This window comes from Choloepus didactylus, chromosome 20 (genome assembly GCF_015220235.1).
Source record: "Choloepus didactylus isolate mChoDid1 chromosome 20, mChoDid1.pri, whole genome shotgun sequence".
NCBI classification, from domain to species: Eukaryota; Metazoa; Chordata; class Mammalia; order Pilosa; family Megalonychidae; genus Choloepus; species Choloepus didactylus.
Genome location: NC_051326.1, coordinates 27,511,145 through 27,530,845, shown reverse-complemented (window position 1 = coordinate 27,530,845; position 19,701 = coordinate 27,511,145). Strand labels below are relative to the sequence as shown.

At 53.9% G+C, this 19,701-nt stretch overlaps 1 protein-coding gene across 4 annotated transcripts; it reads left to right on the top strand.

Moving 5' to 3' along the window:
* Positions 1–14,003: 14,003 nt before the first annotated feature.
* Positions 14,004–19,217, top strand: EGR3 (early growth response 3). Of its 4 annotated transcripts, none has more exons than XM_037813368.1 (3): positions 14,077–14,190; positions 14,509–14,666; positions 15,495–19,217. In XM_037813368.1, the coding sequence occupies exons 2-3, from the start codon at positions 14,627–14,629 to the stop codon at positions 16,502–16,504; spliced, it is 1,050 nt and encodes a 349-aa protein (XP_037669296.1). In that variant the 5' UTR covers positions 14,077–14,190; positions 14,509–14,626; the 3' UTR covers positions 16,505–19,217. The 4 variants fall into 4 exon arrangements, with proteins under 4 accessions (XP_037669295.1, XP_037669296.1, XP_037669297.1 ...); XM_037813369.1 differs by having other exon boundaries at positions 14,094–14,190; positions 14,614–14,666; XM_037813367.1 differs by lacking the exon at positions 14,509–14,666 and having other exon boundaries at positions 14,004–14,190.
* Positions 19,218–19,701: the final 484 nt, after the last annotated feature.

The following is a 19,701-nucleotide window of genomic DNA, read 5'->3' as shown; positions in this document are numbered from 1 at the left end:
TTTTAGGTAAGGAAGAGAGGTGGAAAAGGAAGGAAAGCCACCTAGAAAAACTCCCTGACCATGAGGAGGAGGAGAAGGAGGTATCAGGGATGAGCAGCTACCGGATGGGAAGAAAGCCTGGTACAAGTATTACATGGTGCAGATTCAACAGCACAGGTTTTCTCACCTAGCAGACCTAAATTCATGTAGAATTTCTACCACTTAGAAATCCTGTGACCTTGGGCAATTTACTTAACTGCTCTGGACCTGTGTTTCAACCGTTAAAAAACAGGATAATGAGAAAAATGGAAATAAATGCCTTCCTCCAAAGATGTGTTGCAACGACTAAAAGAAATAGTGGGGAGGGCCGTCCAGCACAATGCCGGGTACTCGGCTGTTCTGTGAGTGATTGTTTCCCTCTTCTTCCCTACCCCCACCTCACCCATTCTCCCCAACTCTGCAGGAGCAAGCAGTGAGGCTTAGGTTAATAGTAAAGAACCATCTTTTCCAGATAAGATCCTTCCCAAGAGACCCATCAGAGCCTCTGTAGCCCCGGGGAAAAGCCCGACTGCCAACAGAGCCTCGAGCCCCAGCCCAGCATTGGCCTCCCAAGCTAAGCAAAACACTGGGAGGCTTGGATCAGGAAAGACAACCAGTTCCTTAGCAACTAACAAGCATTTCCCTGTAAAGACAAAGACCCTTCACTCAGAATATTCCCTCCCCCCTCCATCCCCCCTAGCCTCTCCAGGTGTCTGATCCTCTTTGCAAGAGTGGGGCTAAGGGCAGCCCACCCCTTAGGATATTTAGCTCCCCCCCCAGGCTGTCCTGATATTACCTGCAATTATCCCACAGCACCTTCCATCCTCTTGCTAATTAACTTTCCTATCTACCCCCAGGAGCTGCTGGGAGACACGTGACAGACACACACAGAGAAGTGCCCACTTCTCCCCTTCTGAGACCTTCACTCCATTTTAGAGACCCAGAAACTAAGGTTAGAGAGGAACCTGTTCCTTGAAGGCTCCCACGTGCCTCCCCAGTACTTGAAGGAGAAACGGGAGCTGGAGCAGATGGCTCAGGAGAGGGGAAGACAAGGTCCCCAGGTATTTGGCGGGGGTGGGGGGAGCAGGAAGGGAAATACACTTTTGAAAAGACGGGAAAGCTGTGCTGGAGACGGGTCAGCACCATCTGCCTCGGCTCTGCGTACCACCTTGGTGTCACCAGATGCAAGTTGTCCTGCTTAACATGGGTGGGGTGGGACATTTGAAAGGGAAAAAAGAAAATATTTCAATAGAAAAAGAAAGGAAGAGAAAGATTCAGAAACAGAAGGAACTAGAAAAGAAAGATATGGCCATCTAGTCTAAAGTAGCTGAAAGAATCCCTAAGCGTGATTCTACCATTCACCACCGAGTAAACCTGGGCAAGTCAGCCCCTCTTCTCCAGGCTTCAGTTTCCTCATCTATAAAAATAGTTTGCAATGGCTATCCTCTAAAGCTCCCTCAGTTGAATATTCTGCAATTTGGTATGGGTGTTAGAGGAGAAAGCTCCCACCACTGTCCCTTTGGCTGGGGGGGGGGGGGAGGAGGCGATAAACAGAAGCCACAAGAACAGGCTAAGAACCTGGAATTGAACATGAAAAAGAGCCAAGTGCATTTGGCTGCAAGAGCCAGAAAACACCATCACTCAAAGAGGATAAAGAGGAGTTAAAGATGTTAGGGATCTGAAGACCCTGGGGTTTCAGGAGAATCCATTCCCAGAAGCAGCGGCCAGCAAGAGATCCCTTCCCTCCCGCCCTCCCCCCAAGATCCAGGTCGATGACCCCCCCCACCCCACTCCCAGCACCTAGTTGGGGGCAGATGCAGAGGAGCACACATGCCCTGGGTCTGCACAGAGTGGCAAAGGGCAGAGATTGGACTTTGGGGCCTCCCTGAGTGTTCTGAATGAGGGCAGGAGACAAAAGTGATCCCTATTTTTCTTAGGAGCAAGAGACACCCCACCAGTATGTCAGTGGGCAGAAAGTAGACGGTTAAAAGGAAAGCGGCTGTACCTCTCAGGAAGGCGAGCCCATCAGCACCCCTGAGTTTTAACTTTCATTTCCATTCTCAAAGTGAAAGCAGGAGAGTCAGCTGAGGGTGCTTCCTTTAAGGCCTGGGGAGCCGGGCACCCTAGAGAAGTCCAGACGCTCTCCATGCCACCACCACGCCCGTCTCACACCTCACTCACACACATACACAGAAACCACTGAAAGCACACATTCGAATCACCATAAAGTGATAATGTATAAACACAATGTGGCTACAGGCCAGCACACAGTCAGCCGTGCTCCCCCATTTAGAGAGGCTCAGCTGTGTGCTAAGAATTGAGAGAACGACAAAAGAAACCTAGAAAGCTCTGCCATCCAGAAGCTTTGACTGTGTAGTGGGAGAGAAGACGGACAAACACCCAGACCATCAAGAGTTGTGTGATTGGGCAGACTTCAGAAGTTCAGAGTCAGAAGACAACTGTAGGAAGACAGGCTAACAAGGCCTGTCAGGGGAGGCATTCCAAGCTGGGAGGGGATGTAGCAACCCATGGAGGGGAAAGGGGCTTGAGGAAAAAGACTTGAAGGGGATGTGAGGGTTCAGGAAATACAGGCGCACGTGAACCCAAAACTGCTAGTGTCCCATAGCTAGTCCCCGCTACCACCACCCACCACCACCCACCACCACCACCACCATCACCACCACCCCGTACATAGGCACTCCTTGCCGTTCAACAACATGCCTTCAAACCCTGATCCACAGACGGGCACCTACCATCCAGCATTTGTCCTCATGGACACCTGTCTTGCCCCACACCCTGAGAACCAGGCCCCACCTGTCCCCACATACTCTGCATATACGAATGTGTGCACACACACACTTCCACATACCTCTACTATATGCACATCCTGTAAATACACCAGCCCACACAAAATCACATGGCACATGCACCGCTAGACACTCCAGGGTATCGACTCTGCCAAGCTCTTTCTAGACATCCATGCAAGCTGCGTACACATGCATTGTTCAGCAGCAGCAAGTGGGAACACACTCTCTGCATGCGTATGCCATCTTCACATATGCACACCCACTTCATTCACAACCTACATGCACACGAGCCCACCATTGACACAGACACACCACCCTTGGATTGTATTGAGGCCCAGACAAGGCCTAACCACAACTCTCACTTTGTAGTCTCCTGGTGCAGCAAGTGGATTTTTGGTGGTAGCGATGTCCCGTGTGTGTGGTGTTCTGTTGTTGCTCTTTTTTTTTGGAAGGGGGGGCAGTTGCTGGCTTGGACGGGAACCAGGCCTTCCCTGCTGTCCACAAGGAAGGCACCCAGACACACACCCCTCCTCCTCATGGCCCCACCTCGGCCCCTTTCCCGATGCCAGGCCAGGGAAAGGAGAAGCTAAAAGTGGCTGGTCTGAGTTGCTAAATTGGTCCTTGGCCGAGAAGGGGAAACGCGTCAGTTCCCTGGGGAAGTGGCGAAGCCCTGGGCGGCCACAGGCCCCTGGGCTTCTACTCCGATGGAACAAAAGTTGCTCAAATAGATCTGACGCTTTGTTTTCGAACCCAAAATACCCTGTGGCGGCCGCCGGAAGTGTGACCGCGGGAGGGAAGTGGGGCAAGAGAGGAGGATTAGTTCGAGTTTCCATTGCGGCGACTTTTTCTTTCGTTTGGGGTCTAGAAGAAGCGCTCTCCCGCCGTTCTGAGGGCTCGCGCTCAAGAGGGGAGTGTGGGTCTGAGATTTGGGGCTGGGGTACCCGCAGCCGCAGTCGCCCTTGGCGCGCGGCCATCCCTTCCCCAGAGGAGGCCTCTGAAAACGACCCTGGTCCTCACAGCCTGTCAGAATCGCATCTCAGGCCATCTGGTGGTAGGGTGGGGAAACCGACCCAGGGGAAGAGGGGCTGATGCCAAAGGCAGAGACCTGACTTTCTCTAGGGAACTTTGTTGTAGATTTTAAAAACAAACATTCTATTAACCCAGAGTTTTTCAAAGCACATTCAATAAATTAGGCCATAGCTGGACTAAAACACAAACCCAGATGTTCAAATTCAGTGGTACCAGCCCTAGCTCCAAAATGCAAGGATTGGCGAAGAATTACTGAATAAAACAGAATCTCAACATGCAGTCCATCAGTCTCTATCCCCTTATCCTATTTATTTTTCTGCACAGCATTTTCCACCACCTCACATATATTTATTTGTTGTCTGTTTCTGACAGTTTCCCATAGCAAGGACTTGAACTGTTTTGATCACTGCAGTATTCCCAAGGCTTGACATAGTAGATGCACAATAAACAACTGTTAAATATTGGGTGGCGGGAATGGGAGGAGGGGAGGTCTTCAAAGGCCAGCTATACCCCCAGACACTGGTGTGGGGCGGGGGGGGGGGGGGGGAGAAGATGAGAATACAATACAGAATCAGAAGTGGTTGCTGCCCTTATAGGACACATGGGGTGGGGGTGCGGGTGGACAGATATTTATCAAAGAATTGCACGAGTCAAGGTACAAATGTAAATGGCACTATGGCCACCTAGCAGTGGTACTTGGTGTATCACGGGGATGGGGGTATCACAGGGAAGGCCTTTCAGAGTAAGTGAGGACTGCACCGCGATCTGAAAGATGAACCGAGTTTAACTCGGCGAAGATCCAGCCCGCGACCCGGGGACTCGAACTCGCCGCCAGGGGCCTGCGCTGCCAGGCCTGGGAACCCCGGCTGCGGTTCAGAAGCGGCCGCGCGGGCTCGGTCCCTGGGTGATTTCTACCGGCTTTTAATGACGGCCGGGTAATCATCCTAATGAAAAACTCCCTCCGGGTTCGGGGCAGCCAGACTGCGATGAGGAAACCGAGAGGCATTTCAGAGCCGCCGGTGACTCACGCTGAGTGCGCCCGGAGCCGCTGGGCGCCAAGGCCTCCCCGCTCCCCTGCCCGCCGCGCGCTCCAGCCAGCGCGGCCTCCGCAGCGCGGGAAGGGAAGACCGCCCCCGGCGCGCTGGGCTAGGACACCCCGGGTCATCCTGGGCCCACCCCTGGGGACCCCGCCCCAGAGCTGGAAACCCGGCAAACCCGGACTCCCCCGCTGCCACCGTAGGCCAGACCTGCGGCTGGGACTTCTTCCTCTGCCCCTGCGCGGGTCCCCAGCGCCCCCCCCTCCCGTGACCTCGGCACTCCAGCCGCCCGGGTTCTAGAGGGGGCCACACTCCGGTGTTTTCAAGGCGCCGCGGGAGATCCCGAGATCTGCCAGATTTCACATCCACTCTCTTAACGACTTTTTTTTCCGCCGGTGCCTTAGTTTCCCGAACTGTGTGGCTGCAGTGGCTAAAGAATCTCGACACCAGCACCCCCACCCTGCCCTCGGGTGGCGGGACTATTAATTACAGTTTTGTTCCTTGCTTTGAAGATGAAAAGTGTCAAGGTCATTACCACTCAATTAACGGGGCTGTTACCACTTGAGTTGGTCTGGTTAGTCCTACCGTCCCCCAACCTGGGATCTACGATGCCTGATGATGCCCCTTCCTTGGACTCTCCCAAGTTCCTTCTCCCTCCAGGGTTCCCTTCCCTCCCCTTCTCTCTCTCTCTCTCTCTCTCTCTCTCTCTGTGTCACACACACACACACACACACACACACACACACACACACACACCCTTGGAGTCAGCCCCTTCTGTTCTTGCTAACACATCATGAATGGGAACTGGTAGAGTGTCTGGTATATTCATTCTTCAAAAAAAGATTTATTGAGCCAGGTTCTAGCTGCTGGAGATAGAAAATGAAGGACACAGACCCAAACCCTCGCTTTCCTGGAACTTACATTCTAGTTGGTGCCCAGATGTCTGAATGGGATCTAACATATATCCAGGGCTCCAATCTGTCTCTCACCTCTCCTTCCAGGATCCCTCACTCATCCATACAACCAACAATAACCAGCCTACCATGTGCCAGATAATCCTTGAGGGAAAAGTGCTGGAAGAAAAGTGCTAATGTTTTCTAGTTTCAGAGATGCAAAAAATAATGGTAGCAAAAGAGGAGGAAAAAAATTACAGCTCCTGCCAGAACCCCTCTCCTTCCTTCCCTTCTACTCCCCTTCTTACTTAGGGATTTTAGCCCCTTCTCACAGTGCTGATCAGCCCCCACCTCCTCTATCAGGCCTTCCCCTTTCCCTGGACAATTCCTTCCCCCAATCTCTCAGTGGCTCTTACCCCCTCGGAACTCCCGGCCTGTACCACCTCTGAGGCCCTTATCATGTCTTGTATATGAACATTTTTGCCAGAATCTTATTCCTCACTTAACATTAAACAGCCAGCTCCTTAACATTAAGGTTAACCTTATCATTAAGGTTGTTTCATTTCACGAAAAGTGCACAGGAAGCGCTCAATAGATGTTTATTTCACTGAAATGAAAAAGCTATCCCAGACTGAGGATGTGTGCTGTGAAATAGAATTCTAGTGGATAGCCCCCCACCCCATGCTGGGGGTGGGGCGGGGAGAGAGAGGGTTGAAATGAAAGGACCAGGTAGGTAGGGTGAAGCGGGTCAGGCACCTCCACAAATTGTCCATGCTCCAGAATCACCAACCTGGATGCCTAAAATCAGTCAACTTACTGAGCACCTGCTGAGGGCGGGCACAGGGCTAAGTGCTGGGGATACAGGATATGAGTAAGATTCTGTCCCCACCCTCAGGGGACTTGAAGACCATCTCTTCTCCTCCATTAACTTTCCCAGTGATCCTGGACCATGAATAGCCCAAATAATTCTGCAGTATCAGAGAGAGAGAGAGAGAGATCGATCATGCCCCTTCCCCTTTGCCCATCTGCCGTGAACCCTGACAGGAAGTTCCTGGCTCCCGTCAGGGCTTCCTAGCCAATATGCAGGCCTCCCTTGGGTTCCAACTGGGCCAATATAGATCCCTCAGCTCTCAGCTGTGGGCAGCCTCAGTCCTTTCCCTTGTGTGCCTGTAAAGAGTCTCATTTCCCTTTGAGAGCTGTGGCCTGACAAAGGAAGGGAAGGCCTGGCTAAGCCACCTGGTGAAAGAAAATGCTAATACCACTGAGGAGCTTGAATTCTGGACCCCAAAGAGTCATTAATTGCTTTTTTCTGTATTCCAGATTTTTTACACCATTGAACAGCAAAGAATAAAAGTCTGCGTCAAACTCTTCACCTACGTGGATGAGCCAAAGAGATAAGGATCTAGAGAACACAATTCTCTCTGGTTTCCAGAAAGGTTTTCCTATAGGAGATGAACCTGCCAGCCTCCTGGATTCAGCACCTATCCCACAGATAACGCCTGTACCCAGCAAGAGGCTGGGTGTGTGGAGAGCAATGGGAGTGAAAACTTGCTCTCATCTCTTTTCTGTCATCTCTCAGTCTCCCTCCTTTTCTATCACTCCCTCTTTGCACCCCCTGTCTGCCTCCTCCACTGTCCCCCCACACTCACACCTTTTCTGGTTCATTTCAAGTGGCAAAGTTCCTCTTTACAAAAAAACAAAACAACAAAAAAAAAAAACCATCCCCCTAGAGTCCTTTCTAGCAAAGACCCATCCCTCCCAGCTGAGAAGAAGGGGCTGTCCCACAGTGGCCCCAGGGGGGCCTAGCAGGCCCTCGAGCACATGACTACACTCACCCTCCATGAGTCCCTGAGCTAGGAGAGCAAAGTTCCCATTATAAGCCTTCATCCGCTCACCCATTCTAATTTCTCCCTGAGAACCCCAGCCCAAGCCCTAAGGAACCCCTAAATTTTATTAGGAATTCTAAGGCATGTCTCCTCCAACCCCTTTCAGCAACAGAACAAGAAACTCATGGATTAATAGAGCTGAGAGGGATTTAGTGGTTATTCATTCCAACCCCTTCCAGAAGCTCAGAAACAAGAAGGGCCTGGACTAAAGCCACAGAGAGAATTTTATAGCAGAACTCTGAACTCCCAACTCTCAGGCCAGGGCGGTACTCCCCACTTACCCAAAGAGCAAACTTTTATTTCAAGTCTCACCTTCTGAGACCTTCCTTCCCTTCCTGGCTCTGCCCTGCCTGCCCTCAGCTCCCATCCTCTGGACCACCCACATCAGTTAGTCACTGCCTTGGGCTTGTGGATTGGGAGGGGTCACCAGGACAGCCCCCCCCCCAATAATGTTACTTTGTAACAAGTCTTTCTCCCTCTGGGCTCCAGACTTTCCCCACAATTGCTTGAAATCTGATCAAAAACAGCCTGATTGAACCTGATTATAATGGGATAGTTTGAATTTAGGCAGAAACAGGTCTTTAAAACGGAAGCATGTTTGACTTGGAAAGGGTCCTGTGGTCTTTGGAGACATACCAGAGTCGGACCCACAGAGTGGCACAGTTGCCCCTCCACTGACTGAGAGGCCCTTAGCACAAGTGCTGCTCCTCCCAGACCTCCCTGGGGATGTGCCCTTTACATGCTGCGCCCAAGGGGGTACCAGGAGGCAATGTTCCAGTTTGCCTTCACTTTACTCATTGCTTTCTCCACAAGTTTGAGACCTATCCATCTTCTTACCCATATCAACTCTCTCATTTCTTTCCCCTGATGAAATTGCCAACAAATCCATAATGGGGACAAAGGGTGGCGATAAGAGCATTTAGCTTTGGAGTCACCTGGACAGGTAACCTCCAGCAAGCTCTTCAGACTCTTCTGGATCCATGTTAGTTCTTTCATTAAAAAAGAAGAAAAAAAAAATGTTGAGAAGGTAGCCCTAAAATGTTCCTCACAAGATTGTTGTAAAGAATGCAGAAAATGAAGCAGGTCCACAAGGGCTGGCTCAAGGCCGGCATCAGAGCTCGGTCTCCCCCATCTTCTGTGGCTACCAACTGGAAGTTTACCAGCCAGAAGACTCCTGCAGCTCCACACATGGGACTTAGCTCTAACCCTTTACCAGGAGCACCATCTTTAAGAGTCTCCCTGAAGCCTGTGGGACTCTGGCTGACAAGGATACCTCCCTTCCCGTAGCTTCTGGACAAACATCTCCCCTCACAGCTGGCGAGCATAGCAGAAGAAATGGCAGTGGCCTCTAGAACACCATGGAGGGCTGGACAGGGAGGTTCCACAGGTGACCTCTCAGGCTCCTGTGAACCTCCTTGGGGCACACAAAAATCGGAAACAACTGAAGACTCTAAAGAGAAGTGCCATTTAGGAGCAATTCCATCAGGGCAGGCCCTGTACAGAGAGACCACGTGCGGTTCCAGGAACACTAGATCCTCTCTGTGCCCCAAATCTCCCATTACTTGTCACTGTGCCTGATATCCCACAATCAAACCTCCTTTTACCAGTATTAATGAGCACCTGCTATTTTCCAGACATCATACTAAGCATTGGGCTTAATCCCTTTGGGTTACATATTACCCTCTCTACACATTTTCTTGTAAAATGCAAATAGCCTCTGAGAAGGGCAATGCATCAAAGCACTAACAGCCCAGGTTGAGTTAGTCTGGGGGTGGATGGGTCTCTCTGGTAAGACAGCAGAAGGACTGGATATCTTTAGCAAAAGGAGGAGTTAAAGTTCAGAGGACAGAGGTGATTGTAGAAATAAGGGCCAAGACAGAACGACAAACTTGCCCTTTTCTGCAGTGAATTTCTGGGGCCACATCTCCTCCTTCCCTCATCCTTTCACCAAGACAAACACATCCGTTCCCTCCACAGGCAGCAGCAGTCTCCGTAAGTGCAGCTGGGGAGGCTGGCTGGATTCCCTGGGAGAGAAGAGCCAAGGGCTGGGCGGCCTTGGCCCAGCAGCAGAGGGGCTGGGCCTGCCTTTAACCATCCCCAAGGTGAGGACGCCCTGAATCAGAGCCGTCTTGCTTCCCAACAAGTTCAGGGCTTGGAGTTCAGGTAATTAGGCTCTTGGCAAGCGCATCTGGGCCCTCCAATAAAACTAAGACAAACACCCTCAGTCCCTCTTCAGGAGTGAAAGAGGAAATAAGGGAGGGAGGGAAGGAGAAAAACTTTCTATGCTGAAATCAAGGCTTGGCACCCAGAAGGGAGAATGCTATTAGTCTACAAAGCAGCCACTCCAAACACCCTACCCCCACTCCATACCCAGGGTTGTCTCCTCTTTGCACTAAATCCTGGCCTCCATTGGCCACCATCATCCAGGGGGACAGCAGACACCTGGGCAGACTGCAACCTGAACAGAAACCAGACAGTGAGAGCCCAAGCGGAGAAAGGCAGGCTTCCCGGGCATGGCCTCCTTCCATGGCAGAGGAGGGAAGGAAATGGTGGCAGAGGAGGGAAGGAGTCCTTTGCATCTCCCCTCCCTCCTGAGAGCCACAGCCCCCTCCAAAAAGTCTAGAAGGGTGCTCCAGAGTGTTAAAGAGCAGTTGAGTGATTCTTTGTACCCTACCTTGATTCAGCCTCGGCTGTTGAGTGCTCAATCTTTATTTAGGCTCCTGGAGAGTAGGGACCATGGCTTAATTACCTCTGGGTTGGCACAATGCCCAGCAGGTAGCAGATACATAAATGGGGGTTTCTTTTTCCCCCTAAATAATAAACATCAACAGTTCTTGTGTATGATCACTCTGGTGTAGAGTGGAGTTCCACACGTGGCCCTTATGACTAGCTATGCAGCTAAACTCACCCCTGGGACACAGGAGGGGAAGGGACTATTCACATGGTGACCAGCTGGGGAATATTTTAACAGTAATAACCATTTATCAAGTGCTTGTTAGAGCATCAGCATAAGTACTTTGTAAGGATTATCTAATTTAATTCTTCCTAAGAGACTATTATCCCAATTTACAGATAAGCAAACTGAGGCTAAAAATGAAATTCAGAAATTTACCCAAGGTCACACAGAAGCTTTAATGAGTACTTATTTAATTAAATTGAAGCGCCTGTTCTATGCCAAGAGCTAGTAGGAAGGAGAGGAAGGCGTCTTGCCCCAAAGACTCTTCTCCTTGGGTGCAAAAAGTCTAACCAGCCTCAAAATCTCTGGGGGCTATCTCCGGGGTGGTTACACTTCTCCACCTTCCCTGGAGCCCGGGGAGCTTTCAAGAGCACCAAATGGTCGCCTGACCTTTGCCATTCCCAACGCGGACCTCTAGGGGACAGGAAGGAGGTGTCTAGCTCCTCAGCGTGCAGGAGAGGTCCCAACAGGAGGGCACGAGAAGCAACAGTTTAGAGACCTCTCACTTCCTTCCCGCCACCCCCGCAAGCTGAGTTGTGCCTCCCGCGGAGAGACATAGGTAGTGCGACTAGTTTGGGCGCCGGCCTCCAGCCCCCGGCCGCGGAGCTCCTGGAGTCTCCTGGCCCCCGGCAGGAGCCTACGGAAACCCCGGCCGCCTCCCGGTGCACTTGCGGCAGGAAGTGCCACAGAGGGGTCAGAACTACGACTGGCGCGGCCGAAGCTCTCCGGTCGCCGCCGCTCCCGGCCTCTCTCTTAATTAACTGCCAAACCCTACGGCCAGAGGCCAGAGCCGCTGGCTAATTTTTCACGCCCCCCAGACCGCCTCCCTGGGTGACGCTACAGCCTGTGAGGTTCCTTTAAAGGCTGAGGGTTCCGTTCTTCTTTTCTCCACTGGATGCCAAAATATGCAAATCCAGGGACCGGAATCTACAGCCAAATCGAGAAGGAAAAGGGGCGCGGCCGGCGCGTCACCGGATCCGCTCCTTGTATGGCTCTTCCCGGCTTGGCTCGCCGCCCCGCGACCCTCCCTGCAGCCGCCAGGGCCCCTCCCGCGCCCAGCCCGGCTCACACTGCCGCCCACGCCCCCGGGCTGGCCGCTCGCCCCCCGAGGGAGGGAGCTGGAGGCGAGAAGCACTGCCAGGCCCGGATTCCGGCCGGAGCCAGGGACCGCTACAGCGCGCTCGCTTCCCGCGCCGCGCAGGCGGGGAGAGCCCGGGGGCGCTGTGCCTCCCGTGTAGAGGTGTGGGGAATCTGGCGAGAGCTGTGGCGGGGTGGGGGCGAGGGGACTCGCGGGTGGCGGGAATCCCTCCCTTCTTAAAAACTAGAGAAGATCCCGGGGAGACCGGGCCCTCCCACCACCGGCTCTCCACCGAGTGAAGTGGAGGGGAGGGGAGCGAGGTTGTCATCCACCCCCACCATAATGTGCTGCTCGGGAGTTCCTCCCACGCGTCCCCGGCCCGCGTGGCCCTCCCACGGCGTGAGGCCCGGGGATCCTCTCTTCCTTCTTGTCAACACTCCTACTCCCCCTGAGAAAAATGCACGTTATCCCAACCCCGACTCCTCAGCGGGGGATGAGGGATTCACCGCGCCCACGCGGCCACCGAGGAGGGAATCCTCCCACGCCAAGCCGGTGTGATTCGGGGTCGCTCCCCCAAGCTCCCTTCCTCTCCTCCCCCTTTCCCGCGGCCGGGCGGAGCGCGCTCTCGGAGCAGGCCTAGGGTAACCCACCGGCCGCCCCCGGGATCCACTGCTGCTCGGAGAGGTTGACAGCGTTCCGGGTCGGCAAACAGGCGGCCCTTGGCTGCTGGACGCCGGCAGGCAGTAATGGGAACAAACCTTGTGGAAAGAGATGGGGAAGGGTAGAGACTAGGGGAGGCCGCCGTAGTGGCTCAGAGACTGGGGGTTCCGCGTCCTCCCGCTGCAACTCAGCGGCAGTCCCTTCGCAGGCAGCAATAGACAGCAACTGCGCCCTGGCCTGCTGGGCCCTCCTGCCATCCCGTGGCCAAAGGAGTTGCTTTGGAACCGTTAGGGAATTTATCCGGGATATGGTGCACATGTTTGTCTCTCAACTTCATTACTTCTTTTTCATCACCAAAACTGCACATCCATGACCCCGGAGCCCGGCCCTCGCCTCCCGCGCGGCGGCCCAACAGCTACGAATCTCCCTGTCACTCCGCAGTGTCAACGCGCGGTCAGGGGCCCAGGGAGGGGCAGAGATGTGGGCGGCGAACCAGAGTGAGGACGATTAAAAAAAAAAGTTCTTGGGATACTGGAACAAGAAGCCCTGACACACTGGAACCCCCCTCAAAGGGACAGGCACCCTTTTCCGAGTCTCGGGGAGGGTCCTGGAAGCCCAGGGCGCCGCGGGAGCGGGGTCTGAGTGCACACCTTCCGGGTTTCCCCAGCAGTTCCCAGGCTGCAGAGACCTCGCCGGGTGTTCTCATTTCTCTTTCTACCTGCTAGCGGTGTTCGCAGCCACTTCTAAATAACCCATCCCTCCGCACCACCACCGCGCCCCGAAGGGCGCTCTCCAATGCCGACCTCAAATACACACCAAGTTACCGTTTTTTTCAACCCCACGCTTTGCGCTTTGCGCTTTGCTTTCAACTGCAACTCTCTTTCTTCTCTCTTCTTTCATTTCCCTTCTTTCCTCTCTATTTCTCTTTCTCTCTTTTTTTTTTTAAGAACGGCGAGTGGTGCGGGCGCCGCACGTTGGCTGCGGCCCGCTTCCTGCTTTCTAATGTTCCATTGTGAGGAGCTTCCATTGTGACGTTGCGCCCCTTCGGCTGGGCTTTGTCTGTCCATATATGGGCAGCTACGTCACGGAGCTTTCCCGGGGCTCAGATAAATAGGCTGGTGGAGTTCCCAGGCTGAGAGCTTTTGGGCAGCAGTGAGCTTGCTAGGAAGCGGCAGGGCTGGTGGTGGTGGTAGCAGCGGCGGCAGCAGCGGCAGAGGCGGCAGCGGCGGCGGCGGCGGCGGCGGCGGCGGCGGCTGTGGTGGATCGGGGGGCGGGGGGGCCACCGGCGCGTGTCTGTTTATGAGATCAATACCGAGGCCTCATCCGACCCACGCCGGCCGAGATCCCCCTGCCCAGCCCCACCCCCACCCCCCCGCACACACCTCACCTCCCACCCCCAAACGACCCAGCCTCATACGACACCAGCTGAGGCACCCATAGAGGATTACCCCCCTTTGCCCCCTTCCCCCCCCAAAGAAGATCCCCTCCCCTGGCCCACCCCTTCCCCTCTTTACTCCCCCCTCCCCCCGAACTTTCCCTCTCGCATGCTTTTCCCCTGCACCACGGATCGCCTCTCGGATGCCGCTTGCCTGGAAGCTGCGCTAGGAGCGAGCGGCGGCGGTGGCGGCGGTGGCGGCGGCGGCGGCGGCAGCGGCGGCAGCTCGGGAGTGCTATGACCGGCAAACTCGCCGAGAAGCTGCCGGTGACCATGAGCAGTTTGCTAAACCAACTGCCTGACAATCTGTACCCCGAGGAGATCCCCAGCGCGCTCAACCTCTTCTCTGGCAGCAGCGACTCGGTAGCCCATTACAATCAGATGGCTACAGGTAAGGGCGGCGGGGCGGCGGCGAGGCAGCAAGGAAGGAAGGGGAGAGAGAGGAAGAAGAGGAGGGAACGAGCTGGAGATAGATGGACAGACGGATGGATGGATGGATGGATGGAGAGATGGAGACATGGGGGGGGCCGCTAGGAATTTTCCGGGGGGCGAGTTGCTATTCCCACCCACTCCTCCCTCCCTCCCGGATCGGGAAGGCTCGGTTGGCGACGCCACGGTAAAGGCTTCGGTTCTCCCGGGTGGGGGCAGCCGCCGACCAGAGGGAGGTAGGTGCGAACGGCTCTGGGGTTCTCCCTCTCCCTCCACGCAGGGGGCCTGATCGCCGGGCTGCGCACAAGGCGTGGTGTTGTCGCCTCCTTTCCCGGGAGGAGCCCAGCGTCTTTTTCACCCGCGCTCTCCTCCCTTACTCCCTCAGCCTCCCACCCGGGATGGAGCCATGTGCGGCGTGGAGTCCCCGCGGTGGGAGAGGTACTGCGACGCTGCCTTTCCGGGGCGTTCAGCAAAGCCGTGGGGTGTGGGGACGGCGGGGAGAGGGAGGGGGCCCACCCGCTGGGGAGCTGCCACCGGGGACGATCCCGGGGCCGGGGAGCGTGGCAAGGGCGGTTGCTCCTTTCTGGGAGACACGGGCCGGTTTTCCGCCGCCCCCCACCCTCCCTAGCTGGGCTAGGCTTTCCCCCTCCAGCGAGAGCCGAAAGCTCCTTCAGGCCCGGAGGAGGCTAGGGCCGGGGGAGGCGGTGAGAAAGCTCCTTTTGCGGGCGGCACCCCTCCACGCGCCGAGGACAAAGCGTCAGAGCGCTCTAGGTCGGCGACCCGGGCACAGCGCGCGTGGGGACAGGGGGTGGACCTCGGCGGGTCAGGAAAGGCGCGGCGTCCCGGAACGGACAGGGTCGGGTTAAGCGGCCGAGTTGTGTGCGCAAGAGAGCGAGAGCCCAGAGCGCTCGGGGTCTAAAACTACCTGTAGCTGCAGCTACCTGCCCGCCCCACCTCGGGAAGAACAACAATGCTTCTCGCGCGCGCGCTTGTGTATGTGTGGTACGTGAGTGTGTGCGCGGCGTGTGCGGCGGTGTGTGTGCCGCAGCCACTCCACACCCCGATCCGTAGTATTTTGCTGTATCCAGGTTGCGCCCGGGAGCGCGGCACCGCCCGCTTTGCGCCCGGCGCAGAGGTTCTTCTTACCCCATGCGCTACGCACTCCACCCCGACGCACCCTCAGCACCTGGGCGAGGACGTGGGCACCCGGGTCCTGAGCCGGCTCGGCTTCACTCACCCCTCCCCTCTCTCCCCCGCTCTCCGCAGAGAATGTGATGGACATCGGTCTGACCAACGAGAAGCCCAACCCGGAACTCTCTTACTCCGGCTCCTTCCAGCCAGCCCCCGGCAACAAGACCGTGACCTACTTGGGAAAGTTCGCCTTCGATTCCCCTTCCAACTGGTGCCAGGACAACATCATTAGCCTCATGAGCGCCGGCATTTTGGGGGTGCCCCCGGCCTCAGGGGCGCTCAGTACGCAGACGTCCACAGCCAGCATGGTGCAACCGCCTCAGGGCGACGTGGAGGCCATGTATCCGGCGCTGCCCCCCTATTCCAATTGCAGCGATCTCTACTCGGAGCCCGTGTCTTTCCACGACCCCCAGGGCAACCCCGGGCTCGCCTACTCCCCCCAGGATTACCAATCGGCCAAGCCGGCCTTGGACAGCAACCTCTTCCCCATGATTCCTGACTACAATCTGTACCATCACCCTAACGACATGGGTTCCATTCCGGAGCACAAGCCCTTCCAGGGCATGGACCCTATCCGGGTCAACCCACCCCCTATTACCCCACTGGAAACCATCAAGGCGTTCAAAGACAAACAGATTCACCCGGGTTTTGGCACCCTGCCCCAGCCGCCGCTCACGCTCAAACCCATCCGGCCCCGCAAGTACCCCAACCGGCCCAGCAAGACCCCGCTCCACGAGCGGCCCCATGCGTGCCCAGCGGAGGGCTGCGACCGCCGTTTCAGCCGCTCGGACGAGCTGACCCGGCACCTGCGCATTCACACGGGCCACAAGCCCTTCCAGTGCCGGATCTGCATGCGGAGCTTCAGCCGCAGCGACCACCTCACCACTCATATCCGCACGCATACGGGCGAGAAGCCCTTTGCCTGCGAATTCTGCGGGCGCAAGTTTGCGCGCAGTGATGAGCGCAAGCGCCATGCCAAGATCCACCTCAAGCAAAAGGAGAAGAAGGCAGAGAAGGGGGGTGCGCCCTCTGCGTCCTCGGCGCCCCCCGTATCCCTGGCCCCCGTGGTCACCACCTGCGCCTGAGGCTCGGGTCCCCAGATCCCCACTTTTACCCTTCACTGCCTGCCGGCTGCTCGCCTGAAAGCAGCTGGAAAGCTAGCCACGGAGGCGCAGGGGCCGCGCCCTGGCCTCTCCATGGACGTACGGCCCCTTGCTCCCCTTGGATGCCCCCCGTTCCATACCCTTTCACACTGGCCAACGGTCGGGGGCCAGGGCAGGAGGCGCCTTCCCCTCATTGCCCCTTTTAGCCAAGATGTGGGGGCGGAAAGGTGGCGTCTAGCCCGCTTTGTTCAGTTCGGATCGCCTTGATCCAGGGGCCGCTGGGCCGCGCCAAGGACCTGCGGGGAACTGAGGGCGGGACCAGCCCAAGCCTCTCTGGACCCAAGCACCTCACTGTTCCCCTCAAGTCTCCCTCCGTTTCCCCTCGAGGACCTGAAGGGGGGAGGGGTAAGGAGCGCACCAAAGCGCAGAGCTTGCTGCCTGCCGCACGCACGCGCGCCTGCGTGCGGGGTTGCGCGCAAGTGTGTGCGTGCTCGTGTGTGTGTGTGTGTGTGTGTGTATGTGTGTGCGCGCGCGCGTTTGTGTGTGAGACTCTTGAGCTGAACTGGGCTGCGTCCACCCCAAACTCTTCCCCACATCGGGGCCGCAAGCCGCTGGGGGATGCCTCAGGCTGGGGCCCTGCACGTGGCGGGACGAGATGGTCTGCCATCTGCTCGGAAATGTTTCTTACAGAAATGCCTCGGATGCTGCCGCCGTGGTGCTGCTGCTGCCGCTCTGGTTTGACCCCCAGAACCCTTCTCTTTTCCGAGCGCTTCCCTCTTAGGCCTCAGGGCAGTTTGTCTCATCTGCGGGGAGAAGGAGCAGCCATCACTGAGCCTGCCTTTTTTTAAAAAATATGTTTCCTCAGCCCCTCTTCTAAAAATCTATGTTCCCCAGTTTGCCTTCCGCCCTGCCCTCCCCTTCTACTCCCCTCTAAGCCTTCTCTCCATGTCTTTTAAAATCTTTTCCCAGAAAGGCAGGCCTCGAACAGCCACCCCATTTCACCGTCGTCTTCTTAGCTTTCTCTCTTTCATGTACCCATTTCTCCTTCCCACCATTGATAGGAAAGCTTTCTCTGTTTTTGCCCTTTGTCATCACCGACCCAACAGATAGAATTTAAATATACATTTATGGCGTGTATGTATGTATATGTATGTATGTGTGTGTATATATATATATATATATATATACACATGTATATGTAAAACACACACTATGTATTCCTAGCAAAGAAAAAAAAAATCTAAGGTACATGGGTATCCAGTGCAGTGCACCCAAATAAAGAGAATCTGTAGGTGTATGCAGTTTTAAATGATTTGTTTTTTAAGAAAATTTTAAATTGATGAAATGTGTGTGTGTGTGTATATATATATATATACATATATATGCATCTTTCCAAATTTTCCTCAAAGGTATGGGGATTTTGCATTAATCCATGTTGCTGAATGAGGCATATCTTTTCCATATCCCAGTTTCACCTTCTCCCTGCCCTACCTCACCTCTTCTCAGGCTCCCCCTGCCCCCCAGCTGTTCTGTCCAGGCCTTCTCTACACAGGGGTGGCTCTTTTTAAGTGGAGTAGTGGGGAAGGTCACTCTTGGACACCGCTTCCAGCACAGTCTTGACTGAATGTACTGTTCCCTATTTAGCGTGATTTCTCCTGGGGTCAGGAAGCTGCCCAGAGAGAAGGAACAAAGGTCTGGAGTTTACAGAATGTCTGTTTTTAAAGTCACTTTATGCGTTTCCCACTTTTTTTTTTTTTAAAGGAAAAAAGCACCGTGGGTTTGTTTTGTTTTTTGGTGGTGGATAAATAATACTAAAAGGACTCTAGTGAAAGGGGGAAAAATCAAAGAGCAGGGTTTGTGAATTTCCAGGTACTTGGACTTGAAAAGGAGAGAGAAGGAGATGAAGTTTGGCAGGAGGGCCCATATTTTTTCAGCTGAACGGTAATATCTTTCTTTGCAGAGACAGTATTTTGCTGAATACTTTTTATAATGTGATGATTATTACAAACAAAAATTTTGATCACTTCAAAGCTGGAAGGAGGAATCAGATATCCTTTAATATTTTTTCCTTGCTCCTTCTGGTATATGCATGTCACTGCATGATAGCTCTGAGTTTTCCTTTGTTTTAATAAAACTGTTCTCAGACATTTAAACTAAACTAAGAGAAAAATAACTTTGTTGCCAAAAGGTTGTGCTATCCAGATTTTTTATGTCTGCATGTTTTAAAAACAACAAAAGAAAAATGCACTCTAACTTATGTGAACTGAGAGAAAAAAAATCAGGTTTTAAACAGGAAAACCTTTGGGGAATGATATTTTTTGAAAGACTTTTGTATAAAGTTGAGTACTTAGAAAAAGACAAACCAGATGTAATATATTTTGTGGATGTTTTTATTTCTTGGATTTATAGTACCTTATACTAAGGTTAAAAAATATGCTTGATATTGTGAAAAGGTGAAATTCTTCACCAACATTTCATTTGCTCCTTTGTCACATTGTTATGCCAATATAATATAGTTAATGAAAAAAGCATTTTTAAAAACCGAAAATATTGAAATGGTGTAATGTTGTACCATTTGCACTGTGAGCAAATGCTAATACAGTAAATATATTGTGTTTGCTGACAATCAGCCGGTCTATAAATCTCCTTATTTTATTTCTTGTTTTCCTAGCATAAAGTTTTGGTTTGGCCTGTTTTTTTTTGTCTTGTTTTGCTTTTGGCTGGTGGTTGGTTTGATAGGTTCTTACGCCTGGTTTTGCCGTTCTTGCTCTGAAACTCGCAAAGTGGAAATGTGGAACTGGTGTTTTGGGAAGTTGGTTGGAATTTTGTATGGGTTCTGATGTTTACAAATCCAGTTTTGAGTGTTTGATGTGGTTATAGGAGAAAAGGGTCCATCCCCCTGCCCCCGCCCCCACTCTGGGAGCCTCAGACTGCCAGGGAGATTAGGTGAACAGATTAGATGAACTCATGGGGGTCAAACCTTGGTAGCTGGAATCTTCTAGAACCCTTCTCTCTGGTTTCCAGTGGGTGTTCGGAGTGGAGGTGGGGGGCTCCTGATTTATAAACTACTGCTCTGATGGTCACAGGGAGCACAGAAGAGGACCCTGGAGGGTCTCCACAGCCATACTGAGTAGTTGTCTTGCTAAAGCTTTTGAAGCCTGAAAAACAGGTAGAAGCTT

Bases quoted from the DNA above. Each gene is read 5' to 3' on its own strand.
- EGR3 (XM_037813366.1), top strand. From the start codon at position 14,293: ATGGATGGATGGAGAGATGGAGACATGGGGGGGGCCGCTAGGAATTTT. The intron at 14,465-15,494 runs GTAGGTGCGAAC...CGCTCTCCGCAG, and splicing joins CAGCCGCCGACCAGAGGGAG to AGAATGTGATGGACATCGGT.